At 42.3% G+C, this 16990-nt stretch overlaps 1 protein-coding gene across 1 annotated transcript; it reads left to right on the top strand.

The window, feature by feature from the left end:
- Positions 1 to 4154: 4154 nt before the first annotated feature.
- Positions 4155 to 10118, top strand: cited1 (Cbp/p300-interacting transactivator, with Glu/Asp-rich carboxy-terminal domain, 1). The gene is made up of 2 exons (XM_072271255.1): positions 4155 to 4278; positions 6180 to 10118. The coding sequence occupies exon 2, from the start codon at positions 6205 to 6207 to the stop codon at positions 6676 to 6678; it is 474 nt and encodes a 157-aa protein (XP_072127356.1). The 5' UTR covers positions 4155 to 4278; positions 6180 to 6204; the 3' UTR covers positions 6679 to 10118.
- Positions 10119 to 16990: the final 6872 nt, after the last annotated feature.

Here is a 16990-nt window from a genome sequence, read left to right as displayed (position 1 = left end):
GAACATCTCTGATCACTCAACGTGTTGAACCTCGATGTGCATGAGCTACAGCAGCAGAAGACTATGAACATACACTTAGTGGCCACTTTGTTAGGTACTGGAGGTACCGAATAAAGTGGCCACTTAGTGTAATAGGAACCTTTTCCCAGCTCAACTATCCTTGTCATGGCAGACATTAGTTTCGTAATTATAACAGTGTACGTTTGGGTTAATATCTGTGTCAATGAACCAGAATTTCCTGGCTGTAGTCAGCCATCCACACTTCTCTACACTTGTTTTGGGAGAATCACCTCAGGAACACTTCCTGTAGAAGCTGCCCCAGGCCCTAAATCATGTGGGTTTGCAGAGTGCAAAAAAAAATCGAATGCTACTCACATTCAGAAACATTGAAAGAATTCAAGTTATTAAATTATTCAAACAATTAAAAACTTTACAGCAGTTCAGAAAAGTCAATAAATTAATTAAATAATATGAATTGCCTTTACCTAAATCCTACATAGCCTTCTATCTCTATTGAAACAAATGCTGTTTTTGCCCTCGTTTTGATGTGCAGCAGGATGAGTGAACAGATTTCACAGTAAACACAAGGAATTCTGCAGATGCTGGAAATTCAAGCAACATGCATCAAAGTTGCTGGTGAATGCAGCAGGCCAGGCAGATTCCACAGTACCAAGCTGGGTGTAATTTCAGCAGGTTTACACCGTGCCACTAGACTCCATGAGGAGTCCAGCCACAGAGGAGGACCAGCAAAGCTCCCCACTTATCGAGAAGCTCAGGCTTCTACATTTGTGTATGATTCCTGAACTTCCTGTTGCATAGCACGAGAAATGCAATAGTTCAGTGCTAGCAGCTTTATTCCTCAGTAAAAACTGGGCGAGAATTACAGTTTTAGATCATTCGGTGCTTTCTTGTAAAAGGGATTTTGTTTTGAGTACATGAGTCAATAGATTTAGTAATTGTTCTTTCATCTCGTTGGAGAGATGGTTTTCAAATTTGAAACACAACTTCAAATAACTGTCATCTATGTGTCTATTGAGTTTTATGAAAGATGGAATAGCTAACTGGCAAAGAGCTGGCAAAGCGTCTGTTTGTCCTCCCACAGATGGTTTCTGACCTATTGAGGATTGCCGGCATTTTTGGTTTTTATATCAGAAAATACACCAGTCTATTATGTCATGGATCAATTCTGATGTTGGAATTTACTGACAAAGCAGCCATTTAAAAAATCATGTAATTTTGAGTCCCTGTTTACTTCATGCCTGTTATCTGTTCTCTGCTGTCACTGTTGTTCTGGAATTTCAGCATCACTTCTTGGAGCTGTGTGATATGTTGCCTTTTGTTTATTTCTAGACCAACGTATCCCAGACAAGATTTTGTTTGCTCAGAGGTGTGCTGTCTTCCCTTGATGTAGATTGGGGTGAAGAGTGGGGGTATTGTGATGGGACTAAAAATTGATCAAAAAGAAGGAATCCATTTTAGTGCTCAAGCAGAGATAGGGGTAGAATGCAGAATGTTAATGTGTAAAGAATCTGCTGCCCGGAAGGCTGCCTTGGTGTCAGCACTAAACTTGTTGTCACAGAAGCTTTGATTGGGGCTGTTACATCTCCACATATTGTTTACAATTATGGTTGGCTGCAGACAGTTGTATTAACTGCTCTCTATCCAAATAGGCTTACTGAGTATTTAAGGCTTGCAAAGAGGTGTTGTTCAAATAGTTACCTACAATCTCACTGGCAGTCTACCAAGCAAGGTAAAATATTGTAAAGCACCAGAATTTAATCAGGTGAATGCATGGTAAACAAGATCTTGATTGGCAAAGTGGTCAAAGTAGCAATTTCTCCCAGACAAGGACTGATTGAAGATTTGGACTGAAGTACCCCCAGAATGCTTCAACAGTCCAAATGAATCACTTAAGTTCCTATGGGCGCCTTGCCAGAGGTGTCACGGATTGAGTCCTCTAACCCAAATGTCTCAGAGCAGAGACATTTCAATCTTAGAATAAAGCATCCTGCCAGATGCAGGAAGGGGACCAGATGGTGTTCTTTCACAACCTGCTGGAAATTCCTATTATGTGTGGAAACTGAAAAGAATGGAAGCCTCCACCTATACTAAAGTGTACTGTATTCATCTTTCAACGCCAAGGCAAATCACTCCAGATTGCTTTGAGTGCTCAATTTCTCAATGAAGCCAGTTGATACGTCTTTTGTTCACCAATCTTGCTTGACTGTTACAAATAAAGCTGTTGATCAGTATACAAGTGCTGGGAGGTGGGTGCTTTGTATGAATTTGGTAAATAGAAATTGAAAAAATATGCAAGCAAATCCAGAGTTACATTACTGTCAGCAGGATAAAGCACAACAGCAAAGAAACTGGTTATGGTAATGACGAATCTACAGGGAACTTTCCCATTGGAAAGAAATATAGTTTGCAATGTGCAGCATTACACAGGATGGCATTGAAAAGTAAGTGTGTGTAACGGGTGGTCTCCAAGTTGTCCTGAATACTGAGACATACTGTTATTGAAGTGCCAATTAGACAGCTACTTTTGTGCAAAAGCCCTGAACATCTGCCCTTTCTGGAGCTGATCTGGGCTGTTGCAAAACATGGAGCCATGTGTATGGCAAGCATGATGGACTGGTGGCAGTCTTGGGCAGTTTTAGAGCAATCGTCAGTCTGTAATATCTTATATGATTAGGGCTGGGCAGCATCTCCAGAAAGAGAAATTTGGGTGGTATTTCAGCTTAATCGTCTTTCTATCAGAATTGGTGATTTTGATGTTGCAGGATGATAATTGTTAGTAATTTCCTTCTGCTCGTACATGCTTACTCCTTGCTCATTTGCTGATGGTTTTCTACAACCTATGGCCCAAGCTCTTCAATCTGCTGGCTGAAAACTGAACTTAAACCTTTGGGTATCTCAAGTGCTTCTACTTCCACACTGTCAAAAGGAATGGATGGTGCTCTGAACTGAAGGATCACAAATATATTCAGAGGTGAAGGTCAGGGGGGTGAAAAAGATAAATATGGGGTGGACTGATATTTCTTGAGTTTTTCTGTGTCCAAATGTCAGAAGAAATTTTCTAATTTAAGTTTCCTTTCATCCAATATCCATGTTCTCCTCAGGCGGATGATGCTGACTACACGATTAGGAAGAATAGGGAAGTGAGTAATAGGATTACAGTTATTAATGGTAACTATTTTTCACTGCCATGAATATACAATCTGCACGTGTGGTGAATATCAGGGATTCGGAACCTATGTCCATGAATGGCAACAAGTTGCACTCATCTCAAAATTATTCCTCGCCCTATCTGATACCCACCGTGCTCGGATGGAATTGCCCCCCCTGTTGTGAATGTTGCCCTTAAAAATCACCATGGGGGGAGGTCCGTTTAATTTTGACCACTCTCCTTTGTATTGATTCACTAGTCCAGTTGCTCCACGTTCTTCTCTGTCTTGGCACAGGCTTTGCAGTGGGCAAACTGGACTGGAGGCTTGTCCTACACAAGCTAATATAGATCGGCAGATAGCAATCAGACAGTACTATTGCTACCAGTGGATCCTGACTCCGGCTTTAATAATGACAAGGGATTGATTTCCTAATCACTGAGCACTGAGCAATGCCAAGTCAAGTTAGTGGATCAGTAGCAATTTTTGATACATGATAATTAAAATCAATATATGTTTTTGCTCCTGTTTTGTGTTCTCCTTGTGGGTGTTTATCTCCATCCGAGTTTTCATGGGTATTATCGTCATATAAGTAACATCAGTGTCTATGTGTAGGTTCTGTCACTAGTCATGAGCTGGTTCATGCGCAGTTTGAGTTAATAAGACGGGTTGAGGGGTTTTGCTTTTGTCCTCTTCAATCAGCACAGCGGCACAATACTTGTTGGTAATATCGCTCCTCCCTCTGGTGATCGTTTGTTTCTATCGGATCGATCTGCGAAAAGGCCACATTATAACAGTTACCACACTTCGAACGTTCCTCGTATGTGTATCCATCGACACTGAAATCCAGACCAGATTTTCCAGTCTCCTTGCTCGGGTGAAATCTGTACTTCGAGTCAGTGAATGCTGATGGGACTGGGACAGAATAAAGTGCGGAGACCAATGAAAAGCTCTTTCATTGCACTTGGGGATTGACGGAGAGAGCGGAGCGCGGAGACGATTCGATGAAGTGGGGATCATTCTGTCCTACTCTGTAGGACCGGAGTGAACTCTTGTTAACTCTGCCTTCGTCAGGACTCTGAGCGAGAGAGCATCTGCGTCTACGCTGCAAGTAATTGACTTTGATGTATCTAACCGTGTGCTTGGACCCAGTAAAGGACAGGAGAGAGCGGTTCTGAACTGAGCGCTCGCCTGTGAGGAGCGATCCGGATCTTGTGGAGAGCGGGGCCCACGCAGCACCAGTTGGGGCAGGGTCGCATCGCGAAGGAGCTGGGTATTTGAGGGCCACATTCTCGGGAAGGGGGACGAGGGGTTGTAGGGAGAACCAGTGCCCATATCGGATCACGTCTGGAAGAGACGCTAACCCTGGGCATCATCCACGGGGAGAGTGGGTTTGCGTTCACATGGGTCACAGATCTCCCTTTCCCCTTTGTTTGACGCCCCGTGCTTGTTCACAACAATTTGAATTTCGGACACTAGAGTTAGAAAAAATAAGGACATCTAATCGATATCAGTGGCAATGGAAGGAGCTTCCGGCTTGGTGGTTTCACGGAGCCGGTGCAGCTTTCACCCGTCTGTTGGAGATAGATCTGTTTCGACGTATCCAAAATCTGACCCTGCTGACAACAGCTGGAGCTAGAACGATCAGATTCTCTCGACGAACTGAATATTTATGAAGTGACCAATATGAGTCAAATCCCCTGGATTGGGGCGGGGGGATCAAAATCAAAAATCATCCCATTGGGTTTTGTGACATTTTCACGTTGTGGATATTAACATAAATTCATCGTATCCTTGCATTAAAAACAGGTAGATCTCTGATTGTTCCCATACGTTCTGCCTTCACCTTTATATCCATATTTAATCCTTACCAAGTATCCAGTGCACTGTGTTACTAATATAGGATCAAATTAAGCCATTAAAGTGTATATGGTTGGGACAATGTCCTCTCTACTTTCTAAAGTTCAATACTGTACAGTTGTAGAAGGTAACGCCGCGGCACCGTGGGATTTTACAAGGCGTCCAAAAACGAGGGAGGCGGACAGTATGAAACATAACGCAAAAACAGCATTGATCTTGGGTGCCAAGGATAGGTGGCTGTTGGGAGAACCAGGGAGAGGATGTTAATAGTTATGCTGGTGAGAATGTGTTACCGAGGAATAACTGGGGAATGAAGGTGGTGGGATTTCACACAGAGCGGGAATAAACCAACCAGACGGCCAATGGCTGCCTTCTATCTGGTCAGAAAAGACGGAGTGTGGAACCAGGGGAAATATTGCTACTTACATGAAGGAGTTTAAAGTATCAGGCCGTTCAGCCCACCATCTCCATACTGACCCTCAAATCTATGCCACTCCCATTTACCAGCACCTGCCGACGAGTGAATTCCTCCACTCGATACTTAAATATGAGTTTACAGCCACAGTCAAAGGTTACAGCTCTGTCTCCTTAAAAGTAAATTTAAAATCCACGGGACGACTTTATTTAATTTATAATGAACGCTGAGGGACGTAATAAAATCAATAACGTCGAAGAGCTCGAACAGTTACTTTTTCTTACTGTAAATAAGTTTTAGTATCTCACTACGTAGAATGGGAACATTTGTTTGTGTATTTATTTCAAGGTCAGTATTCAGTCCGCAAAAACGGCTCAGGTCGCTATTATGTGAACTACGCCTCCTAAACTGTCCGAGGGACACACTACCAACCAATATAAAACAGGTATGAATTGCTCCTAAAATATCGTCAACGGGAAGCATTTCCCAAGAACTTCGTTTCTGGCCTGCCTTGCTGTCTTGCTTTGCAACATTTTCTTTATGGAGATAATTTGCAAAATATAGGTCAGAGGAAACTTTGCAACTCTGCGAGTTGAGATCCTTCAGCAGAATAACAAAGATTCAAAAGCCCTAGGATGAACATATTTATGGTGTCTGTTCCTTGATGAAGATTAAGGGGCAGTCTTTATGCTTATCCTTGGTAAAACTTTTTTATTTCCCTCTCCTCCCCCTTTCAGGCCCCTGTCTGGTCTCTGCTGGTCGATGAGTTCCCTCGTGTACCCGGGACTGAAGGAGTGCGAAACGGTCGCCATGCTGCACTACGGAGGTTCGGTGATTCGGAGCAGGGTTCCCAGCGGCCCCAGTGGGCAGTTTAACGCGGGGCTGATCGCTTCGTGCGGGGTGCAGAAGCAACAGTTCACCCTGCACGGCCCGCAGCTGTTGGCCAGCTTCCAGCTGCAGAAACTCAACAGCCAGTACCACAGCTCGGCGCTGCAGCCCGCCCCGCCGTCCGGAGACAACCAGGCATCGGGTGCTGTCCAGTCCCCGGCACAGGCCATCCCGGGAGCTCCAGCCCCACATGCCCCGGGCATCATCGACACGGATCTCATAGATGAGGACGTGCTCATGACCTTAGTGCTGGAATTGGGTTTGGATCGAGTGGACGAGCTGCCTGAACTTTGGCTGGGACATAATGAATTTGATTTCACTTCAGATGTAACTTCGGTCACCTGCTGACAGTGAGCCCGCCTGGAGATTGTCAGTGGACGGAACTGATCCCAGCCGATTCAAATGCAAACAAGCTGACTGACATCAGGCGATTTGAGAACGATTGCGACCGGTTTCCTACATACAAACTGTATTAACAGACTCCGACAATGAGCTGGCCTTTGTATTGCCCAGAGCTGCGATTGTCGCCTTTCATGCGAAGACTTACACGGTGACCGAGAAACGGAATGGATTCAAGAGCTTTCACGATACCGCACAGGAGATGCTATGGCGCAAAACGAGTTGCTTTTTAAACACTAATCGAGAGGAGGCCCCAACACGGAGAATCGACGCCCTTGAATGGCGTGCTTAAAGCATAACGTATGGGTATGGTTCTCGCTGGTTTCTTGAAATGGAGAAGAACAGGACCTCGGGCACTCCCTCAACGCCAAACTTATCCCATTTACTGGAAACGACCCAAATCCTCGACATTTCTCCCCCACTCCCCGGATGCTGCTCCACTCGTTGAGTTCCTCAGGCAGATTGTTTGATATCCCTGTTGCTTTCTCATATCCCTTCTTCCGGCTTCACGAGATAACTCCTCGGAATTTCTTGGAGAGTTATGGCTTGTTGAATAGATTTCTAAAATTGGTGTGTTTCGTAGGGTTGGACTTTCTCGCCTAGATCCATACAGTAACATTCGATTCCTTCAAATTACGCACAGAAGTTCATGTGGATTTCGCCTGGTTTCTTTTACCTTGAGGAACCCTCTCGAGGTTGCAGCACTGGGTACTGCTGGTTGACGAGGAGAAAACGGACTCAGATAATCCTCTTTTCTCGGGAAACACACAAGGTGCTGTAGGAACTCAGCGGATCAAGCGGTATCTGTGAGAGGACAGGAATTGTGGAAGCTTTGGGTGGACACCCGAAACCAGGATGCTGCCTGACCTGCCGAGTTCCTCCAGCGGTTTGTGTGTTGCTCTGGACTCCACCACTGCTGTCTGTGGTGTGTCCGCTCTTCCGGGGGTTGCTCACCTTCCCCAACCTGACCTTGTCTGTTGCGTAAAGGGGGGAAAGGTAGCAAATTACTTCACACAGGAGAAAGCTTGCCACTTAGAAAGCATGAAGTGGACAAATTTGTTGCCAGATCTCCCGAATTCCCAGTCCTGAACCGATACCAAAAATTAAGTTACTATGCTGTTTATATATCTTATATAAATCAGGTCCAGCTATTAAATGACAGCTGACCACGTCCTTTGTTATATATATTTTAGTCATATCTGTGAGACACTTCTTGCTGTTGGGAGTGGAACCAGCGCAGTGGGCAGCTCTCGGACACCCCCTAGTGGTCATTGTTAGAATAAGACCGGAGACATGAAAGACGGCCGACGCTGGAATCTGAAGCCAACGGAAACTACTGGAGGAACTCAGCGGGCCGGGGAGCGTCGAGATGCGGGGTCTGCATCTGAAAGGTCGACAGTTCCTTTCCAACCCCAGGTGCTCTTCGACCCGCTTAGTTCTTCCAAAGTTTAAGTTCTGAACCATCTTGAGTAATTCATACAATCACAAAGTGCCGACTGATCTTAAATTAGGAAAGGCATTCGATCGGCATTTATACTAAGGTCACTCAAATAAATAAAATAACTGAGTTCACTGCAATTCAGTAGAGAACAAGTTGTTTACTCAGTGGACAATCATTTGTCTGAAGGTCGCCAGATACTTTCCTTCATAGAGCGAGAAGGTCACACTAAAGGGCGAAAATAACCTGAAAACAAAAGGTGGGAACGGAACAGGCCAATGAGGCACACAGAGCCCAGGTTATCATTCAATAAGATAATGGCTGATATGATCTTGGCCTCAACTTCCCTTTCTCTCCATGGCCCTGTACAGCAGCGTCTGTGAATCCCTGCCTTGTACATAAATATTAATTGACTCTGCTGAGACGGAGAATTCTAAAGAATCTTTGACTCTGGGAGGAAAAAAATTTTCTAATCTATTTCTTAAATGGCGACCCCTTAGTGTGAAACTATGCTCCCTATTTCTAGATACCACAAAAAGAGTGAAGGTCTCCTATGGGGATCTTTTTTCTTTTAGTGGTATTTAGAACTATATTGAGTGGTAAGTACAATTTTTGGGTAATCTGGGTAGGTAGAACTTCAAATTCTGAGATGTTTCAACAAAATCTGCTCTTAATTTTCAAACACAAATTTGAGACAATTTGCTCAACCATTCTTCATATGTCAACCCCTTCATTCCAGGAATCAACTTTATGCGCCAACTTGGTATTACTCCAATGCAAATGTATCCTCCTTTAAATATGGAGATAAAAATATACACAGTTCTCCAGGTTTGGTGTCCTGGGCATCCGATAATTTGCATGGACATTACCCTCTTGTATTCCGTACCCCCGAATCCAAGTTCAGGCAGTCCCTTGGCCTGTGCAGATCCTGTTCTGTTAATAATATCCTTTCATTCTTACCTCCAGAAAGAATAACCTCATATTTTCCTATACTGTATTCTATCAGCCGGCATTCTGCCCACTCATATAACCTATCAATATCCCTCTGCAGGTTCTTAATGTCCTCCTCACAGCTTGCTCTTCCTTCTGACTTCGGATCATCAGCAAAGTTGACTACTGTTCATTTGGTTCCTTTATCCAAGTTCATGTCCTGGATTGTAAATAGTTAAAGTCCCAGCACTGACCTTCATGACAAGAAATTACTGGCACTTTTTCCACACACCTATCCATGCCAATATATTACCCACCCTGCGTAATCTTACCTGATAAGTAAAATCAAATAAAATAGCTTGAGCAGTTAAGGTGAGAAATTTAATTTCAGCATATCTCTTTGGTGGACACATAGGGCAAACATTAAAAAGATGGGCCAAAGAGGCTGTTTCTATGCTGGAGTACTCTATGACTATGACTATATAGTCTTTATAGCTGATTAAATGCAGTGATATATTAGGGAACAATTCCCTAGAAATTCAGCAAATGCATATGGGTCAGTTCACAAAGTAGTCATTGAATTCTTGAACATGACATTTTTGTGAGTTGAAATACTCATTTCGCCTCTGTCATTGGCTTAAAAATAGTGAACAATTATATTGTGCAATGTTCACACTAGTTTAGTCTTGAGTGTCTGCACACACATCTCCTTTCTTCCATGGCTTTCTAAAATACAAACAAAATAAAGAATCCTTCAGTTCTACACAACAGAGATGAAACACTTTTCATAGATTTTTTGTGGAAATACTGTAATCCTTATGATTTTTTTTCCTATTTGTAACAACCAGTCAATGACGGAACATTATCTTATCTATATAGCACTGTCATCTACAACTTTTTGTACAGTCATTTGTGGTGGCGTTTAACAAGTATACACGCTGTAAAAGGACCTCAACTGTGGCACTTTGACTTATTCTGCAGAGCATGTTGTAAAACTGTATAACATGCACAAATGTAATTTACCAGCACTGATACTTAATAAACATCTTATTTGTTGTATTCAAGTGAAAGGGTATCATGTGTCTCATTTCAGAGCTAACTAAGTAATGTGAGTTTTCATTTAGTAATTTAAAATTTTGACTGACATTTGGAATATTTTTAATATGGAGAATGTATGGTTCAATTAAGAAATGATACAAATAATTAACAATCCCTATTTTACATTTCAATTGATTATTTCTATTTTATATTTTATCATTTAATCTAATTCTTAACTGTTCATATTCTTTGTCTTCACCATTTCTCCCCTTTTGCCTCTTTTTCTCTTTTAGCTAATCAGTACTTTGAAATGTAACAAACTAGTGTTTTCTTATTGTAAGTATGGAACTTTACTAACAACTTTTATGACAATTCCAGTATTTCAGTACTTTTCAAATGTCATTTCACATGGAAACAATTTGAAAATGTTGCTACATCACACCAGTAATCCTCAAAATAGCAATGTGTTGGTTGCCTTGAACTGGAAAGATGTCATATTATTTGAATTGCTATCTATTGAGAAAATTAGAGACAAAATCTCAATAAGTTAACTCAAAAGTGCTGTATATTAAAGATGGGTGCAGGCTTTGCCTAGATAGGGAGCAACCTTTCTCAACCTTTTTGCCCCGGAAGAACTCTTGAAATAATTTTCAGGTCTCAGGGAACCCCTGCATAAAAATTATTATACCTACAGTTCACGGTACATTAGTGCGATCAGTAAGCTGTAGATATAATAATCCAAAAAATAATTGACAATGATTTTTTGAGTAGAGAATGAATTTTTAGCCAATCTTTCTTGGAAAAAAAACAGATAGTTAAGCTTAGCTTAGCTTTCTTGAAATTACTCTTTTCTCTTTTAGAAAATTTTAAAAATAATAAGGAAAACATAATTTTTTTTTCAATTCTGGGTCAAACTTGAGATAAGCACACACAGATTTCACCATCAACAGAAATGGGGTGATCTTTATCCTTGCTCTTGATGCTTTTTAAACAAGAAAAAGCTTGCTGATACATGAAAGAAGTTGAAAATTGTAGCAAAATGTTCATGGCTTTCCTATGAATGGCAGGATACTTTTCTTTCACAGAAATTCAGAACTTGTCTGGGGCAGGTCAGTAAATCTCATCTTGAGTGCATGATCAACGTGTAGCTCATAAAGTTCTTCCCCTTCTCTCAAAGTCAAGTTCTCAGGCTGATAGAAGATTCAGAGAAAGGGTCCCTCACTCAGTCATAAACTTGTGTTGAAAGGGAGGAAAAATACTGTTCAATTTTGTTTTGCAGTTATTCCAGGTGGCTTGCAATAAGCCTCAAGACTTTTTGATATCCTTCCTCACCCTCAAGCCCAAGCAGCAGTGGAAACATTTCAAGATTTCCTTTTGCAGCATGATTTTTCCAAAGATTCAGTTGACTTTTATGTTAAAAAATCTTGTCACTTGAAGTCAAAACTTTTTCTCCAGGACATCAAAGAGACTTGTTCAAACTGATTCATATGATGAAAAATGTTTGTTAAGCAGGCTAATAGCTGCAGTCATTCTTCATCTTAAAAGCACTTAGCAAAATCTGCTCTTCCATTTTCTTGAAAGTACTCCTGCAATTCACCTTTCAGCTCAAACACCCTGTTGAAAACTTTTCCTCTGCTAAGCCACCGGATTTCTGTATGTAGCAGGAGACTGGTGTGCTCTTTGTCCAGGTTTTCACTGTTTTTTAAACAAATCTCGAGTGAACTTATCTTAAATCTACTAAATAACTTGCTTCCTGTACCCTTTTACTGACTGTGACTTTATTTTCAAAAACTTTAATCTGTTTGTTTTGAGATTCCAATAGTTGTTTAAAATAATCAGTACTTCTACATGTCATACGGCTGTGAATTGTAGATTTAAGTGTATTTTCCATTTTGCTGGAGCTATTGCTACATTTGTAAGATGTTTGCCCACAGACTCGGCACAATGGAATAGGACTAGCTGGATCACCAGTCCATCTAAACCCCATTGATAAGTAGCTTTCATTGTAAAGGTATAGTACCAGCTGATTACTTTAGTCCCACCCACTGCTTTTGTCTCCAGGACCCAGAAGAAGCTGATGGACTTCTTCTGGGGCAACAGGAGGCAATGGCCCTCTGCTGCAATCCTGAGTCTTCTGACCGTGGAGGGTGGTCAGTCACTGGTGTGTCTGTGCACCCACCTGGCGACTTTGCACCTCAGGACCTTGCAGAGATACCTGTACAGTGACTGCCCTCCGAGACACTGGCGACGTACTTTCTCCGCCGGAACACTGCCTGCGGAAAGGCATGGGACATCCAGCGGACAGCATCAGCCGCGCCGCTTTGAGGGAACTGTCTCACTTTTACCAAGAGCTGTTGAGGGTACAGGGTCTAGTCTCGTCCAGACAGGGTGCTCCTGCGCCACTGCTTTAGCTGCGAGGGAGTCTGGTCCCCATCCTTTCACGGAGGGTATCGAGAGGGCTCGGGGAAGTGGAGAAGTTCCGGCTGCACCACCACCTGATGGGCCGGAATTGCCTCGGGATACCACATGGGGGAGGGTCTCGGGGGGGGGGGTGATGCTCTAGTACCGGCTGCTCCTGCACACCTTTCACTTCCTTGCCTTCGTCTGCAGACCAGACTTGCCTTGGCGGCCTGTGTTACTACCTGGCAGTGCAGGAGGTCCTCAGTGGAAATCTCTTTTTGGAGGGGTCCTCTCCCTGTACATTGGGGACCTAGGGTGGAAGGTGTTGCATCGGGCAGTACCGTGCAACGGGTCTTTAAGCAGGTTCACTGACACCCCATCTGCGTGTCCATTCTGTGACTGGTGTTCCATGCTTATCTGGAGTGTGAGAGGTTGCAGCCCTGGTTTGAGTATCTGAAAGGGCTGCTGCTCAGGTTCTGGTTTCAGTTCAGCCCCGCGCTCATTATATGCGGGCACCCAGCATCGAAAGGGGCAGATCGCGAGAAGGATCTACTGGTGGGCTTGCTCCTGGGCCTGGCTGAGCTGGCCTTTCACGGGTCCAGGAGGTGGAGAGTCGAGGGCTCTGCCAGGGCCGACTGTCTGCCCCTCTCCTGAGCGTACATTCCTGCCTGGCTGTCCTTGGAGAGGGAGCATGCGGTTACAATGGGTACAGAGGGGGATTTCCGAGAGCAGTGGGCCCCCAGTGTTTTATATACTGTCATAATCGTATTTTCATTTGAGTGCATTTGTTGTCATGTAAATACTGAATACTTATAATTTGTGTATTTCTTGTGTAAATAAACTTCTATAGTTTTGTAAAAAAAACATTTTTTTGTCCATTGTTGCACAAAAGTGCAGTGAAATGACTCAGAAGATTGTAATTCTTCATCATTAACCTTATCAGAATTGTCCATAGGCCTAGGCCGAGAACCCTCCTCTTCAAAAATCGCATCACTGGACTGTCTTTTGAATGACAATTTCCCTCCAAATTTCTACTACACCAGTAGTTTGTTCGTTCCCAATAGTCAGTCGGCAGCGCATCAGGAGAAGATGGGGAGTTAATTCGGGAGGGAGAGGCTGATGTCACAGCCCAAGTTGGGCAAGTCCATTCAGTGCTCGGAAAAAGCACTTCACACTCCTCATCAGCCTAGCATCCTCCCTTCCATGCAATAAAACACTGACCAATTATCAGCCTACTATTATCCCCTCCGTGCAATACAGAACTCGCCATCAGCCTACCACAGTGAGCAGAAATTTTAATAATAAACTGCAAAATAACAAGCCACGAAGGTGCACAAAACAAGAGAGAACAGATATTTAACTCTACAAGGCAAAAAGATAACAGAAGGTTAGGAGCAACTGGTTGAGATTGGCTGGTATGATGAGTGGTATGATTGTGGATGAGAGCTGGGTTTAAATAGGCTGCAGGTGCTGAGTTCAGCCAGCCAGTGGTGTAGTGACATCCACACTGGACTTTGAGATGAGTGGTGTCGTGTTCAAATCCGGCCGGTTCCTTGCACGCTTTTATATCTGTGCTGGGTTGAGCATTGAGCGGGCAACTTGCCCTCATAAAAAGCAGACAAATACTAAAAGAAACAGCAAGGTTGCTGCCAGACGCGGCACAAAGCACGGAGAGGAGCAGCAACAGGCGATAAATTGGAAACGAGTGGCAGGTGACTCCTGCTAGCTGGGAGCTGCCTGCCTGTGCAGGCCTGACACAAGTTATATCTTATAACCAGTTCTGCTCACCAGAACAGCAATAGGCATGGTGTAGTGAGGGCTGCACAGCAGACACCTGGCATCAGATAAATTAGTTATAAGGAAGTCATGGAGAAAATGAGGCTTTCAAATTTGAAAGGTGACAATAAAGTAATTTTATAAAGAACAGACAAGTTAAATTTTAGAACATTAATTCAAACATACCAGTTTTTTCCTAAGCAGTTCCTCAGGTTTGAGGGTGACTTCTAGTTCAGAAGAATGGAAGATGCTTAGAGATTTCAACAGACGCATGGGGGCTCGGATGCACAGGATCACGAGAGGCTGCTCAGCCATCTCCACCATGGGCACAACCCTCCTCACCCGCTGTTATCATCCAACAGGACACCCTCACAAAGTGGTGGCTCAGGGGATCCGTGTCCATCACCAAGGACACTCACAATGCAGGACATGCCCTCTTCTCAGCGAGGAGGAACAGCAGCCCGGAGATGCACCCTCAGTGATTCAGGAACAGTTCCTTTCCCACTGCCACTGGATTTCTGAACAGTCCATGAACACTGCCCTTCTATTCCTTCTGTTTACAGTATTTATTTATTCTTGTAATTGATAGTAATTTTATGTACTGCTGCTGTGAAATGACTAATTTCACGTCATCTAAGTCAGTGATAATAAATCTGACTCCGCTGGTATGCAAATCCTTTAACTATCAGATGACCATCTTGAAGAATGACACAAAGGAAGGAGATCCAGGAGGAATAGAGGTCAGGCTCTCCTGCACACCTGTGTGCACACACACACATGCACTCTGACCACAGGTATGGTTACGGATCTCTGTACAATACGTGTATCTTTCATATTTACAGGTACATGGATTGTGAGGTGCATTGTTTGACACTTCTTCAGGACAATTTGTATATTATTTTCAAGAAGTAATGTGTGAAGCTGGTTTCTCAAGTATATTATTATCCATTCATTAAAATGAACTGTTGAAAGGTTACATGTTGGATTAAAATTTTAAGTCATTCTCTGGCATCTTTCAACTCACTAAGACAAATGAAAAAGTGCATAGTAAAAGGCAGATTTTAGATTGAAGTCAGAAGTTTTAACAAGAAGATGGTAAGTATTTACAATCATGAAGGGCATAGCTTGAGAAAAAAGGCGAAGCTCCCTCCGCTGTTTAGAGAAGTAATAAACCAGAGGCACAGATTTAATGTGACCAACAAAAGATCAAGAGACAACTTGAAGGAAAGCTTTTTTTATGCTTAGAATGGTTGGACTTTGAAATGCACTGCCCAAAGGAGGAATTGAATTGTCTGCTACAGTATACACTGTGATGGGTGATCAGTGAGCAACGATGTGTTATGGGTTCATAAGGAAGAGAGAAATAAGTACATAAAATATATAGAAACAGTGAACAATAAATATATAAACAAACCTTGGATGTTTTGTAAGAAAAAAAGTTCACTAAAATAGATAGACTGTAGTAGATGGAAATTGATAAATATTAATAAATTCTTACCCTTTTGTCTGTGATACGACGAATGCTGACAAAAGATGAGGCCAGTAGCTGAGAGTGTGATGGAGAAAGCTGGGGTGGTTAAGTACAACACCGGACTAAAGGGCTGTACCTCCTGCTGTACGTTATTAACACAGGAAAACACACATGTTGCTGCAAGCCCACTAATGCCTCTTCTAGCAAAGACTCATTAATTTCACTCTCTTGCCTTACTGCGGAAATGAAGAGGAATTAATGGCGCTGTCAGTCAAAGGAAAATAAAAATGGCCACCAAAAGAGTCAGCGCTTCAAGAACAGAAGAAATCTGATCCACAGTGGCTGCAGATTAGTGATGACTAGTGTTGCTTCGTTAACAACAATAATAGGTTTGTGCTCCACTAATATTTTCAATTACTGTCTTTCTTTCTTTTTAAATCTTTTTATTGAATAAGTATACAAAAAGGTAAGCCATATAGGCACTAATACACTGTTAGAATATAATAAAATTACAGGAGATATTAATATAAAAAAAATACAAACAATGTAATTTAAACATAACGTACCAAGGTAACATAATAGTATACTAATTTTTATATATATCAATAGAGAAAAGGAAAAAAAAAACCCCCCAAAAAAACCCACCGTGCAACCAATTAAAAGCAAAGCAAAGCAATGGGCTAACTTGAAACCAAACAGAGTTAAAAAACTTAAAATCACGTCCTCAATCCCGACCTCCATTAAAAACAGTAAAAAAAAACAAGAAGGGTATATATTACATTAAATGAAAATATTGAATAAAAGATCTCCAGGTCTGTTCAAATTTAAATGAAGAGTCATAAAGATTGCTTCTAATTTTCTCCAAATTCAAGCATAATATCGTCTGAGAAAACCAAAAAAAGGTAGTTGGAGCATTAAGCTCTTTCCAATGTTGTAAAATACATCTTTTCGCCATTAAATTAAGAAATGCAATCATTCTACGGGCTGAAGGAGAAAGATTACTGGAAATTTTAGGTAGTCCAAAGATAGCAGTAATAGGGTGAGGAGAGATATCTATATTCAATACCTTGGAAATAATATTAAAAATATCTCTCCAAAAAGTTTCCAGAGTAGGACAAGACCAAAACATATGAGTTAAAGAAGCTATCTGCCCCAGACATCTATCACAAAAAGGATTAATATGAGAATAAAAGCGAGCTAATTTATCT

This window comes from Mobula birostris, chromosome 10 (assembly GCF_030028105.1).
Source record: "Mobula birostris isolate sMobBir1 chromosome 10, sMobBir1.hap1, whole genome shotgun sequence".
Taxonomy (NCBI): domain Eukaryota; kingdom Metazoa; phylum Chordata; class Chondrichthyes; order Myliobatiformes; family Myliobatidae; genus Mobula; species Mobula birostris.
The sequence above is the reverse complement of the archived record's forward strand: the minus strand, read 5'-3'. Positions and strand labels throughout refer to the sequence as shown.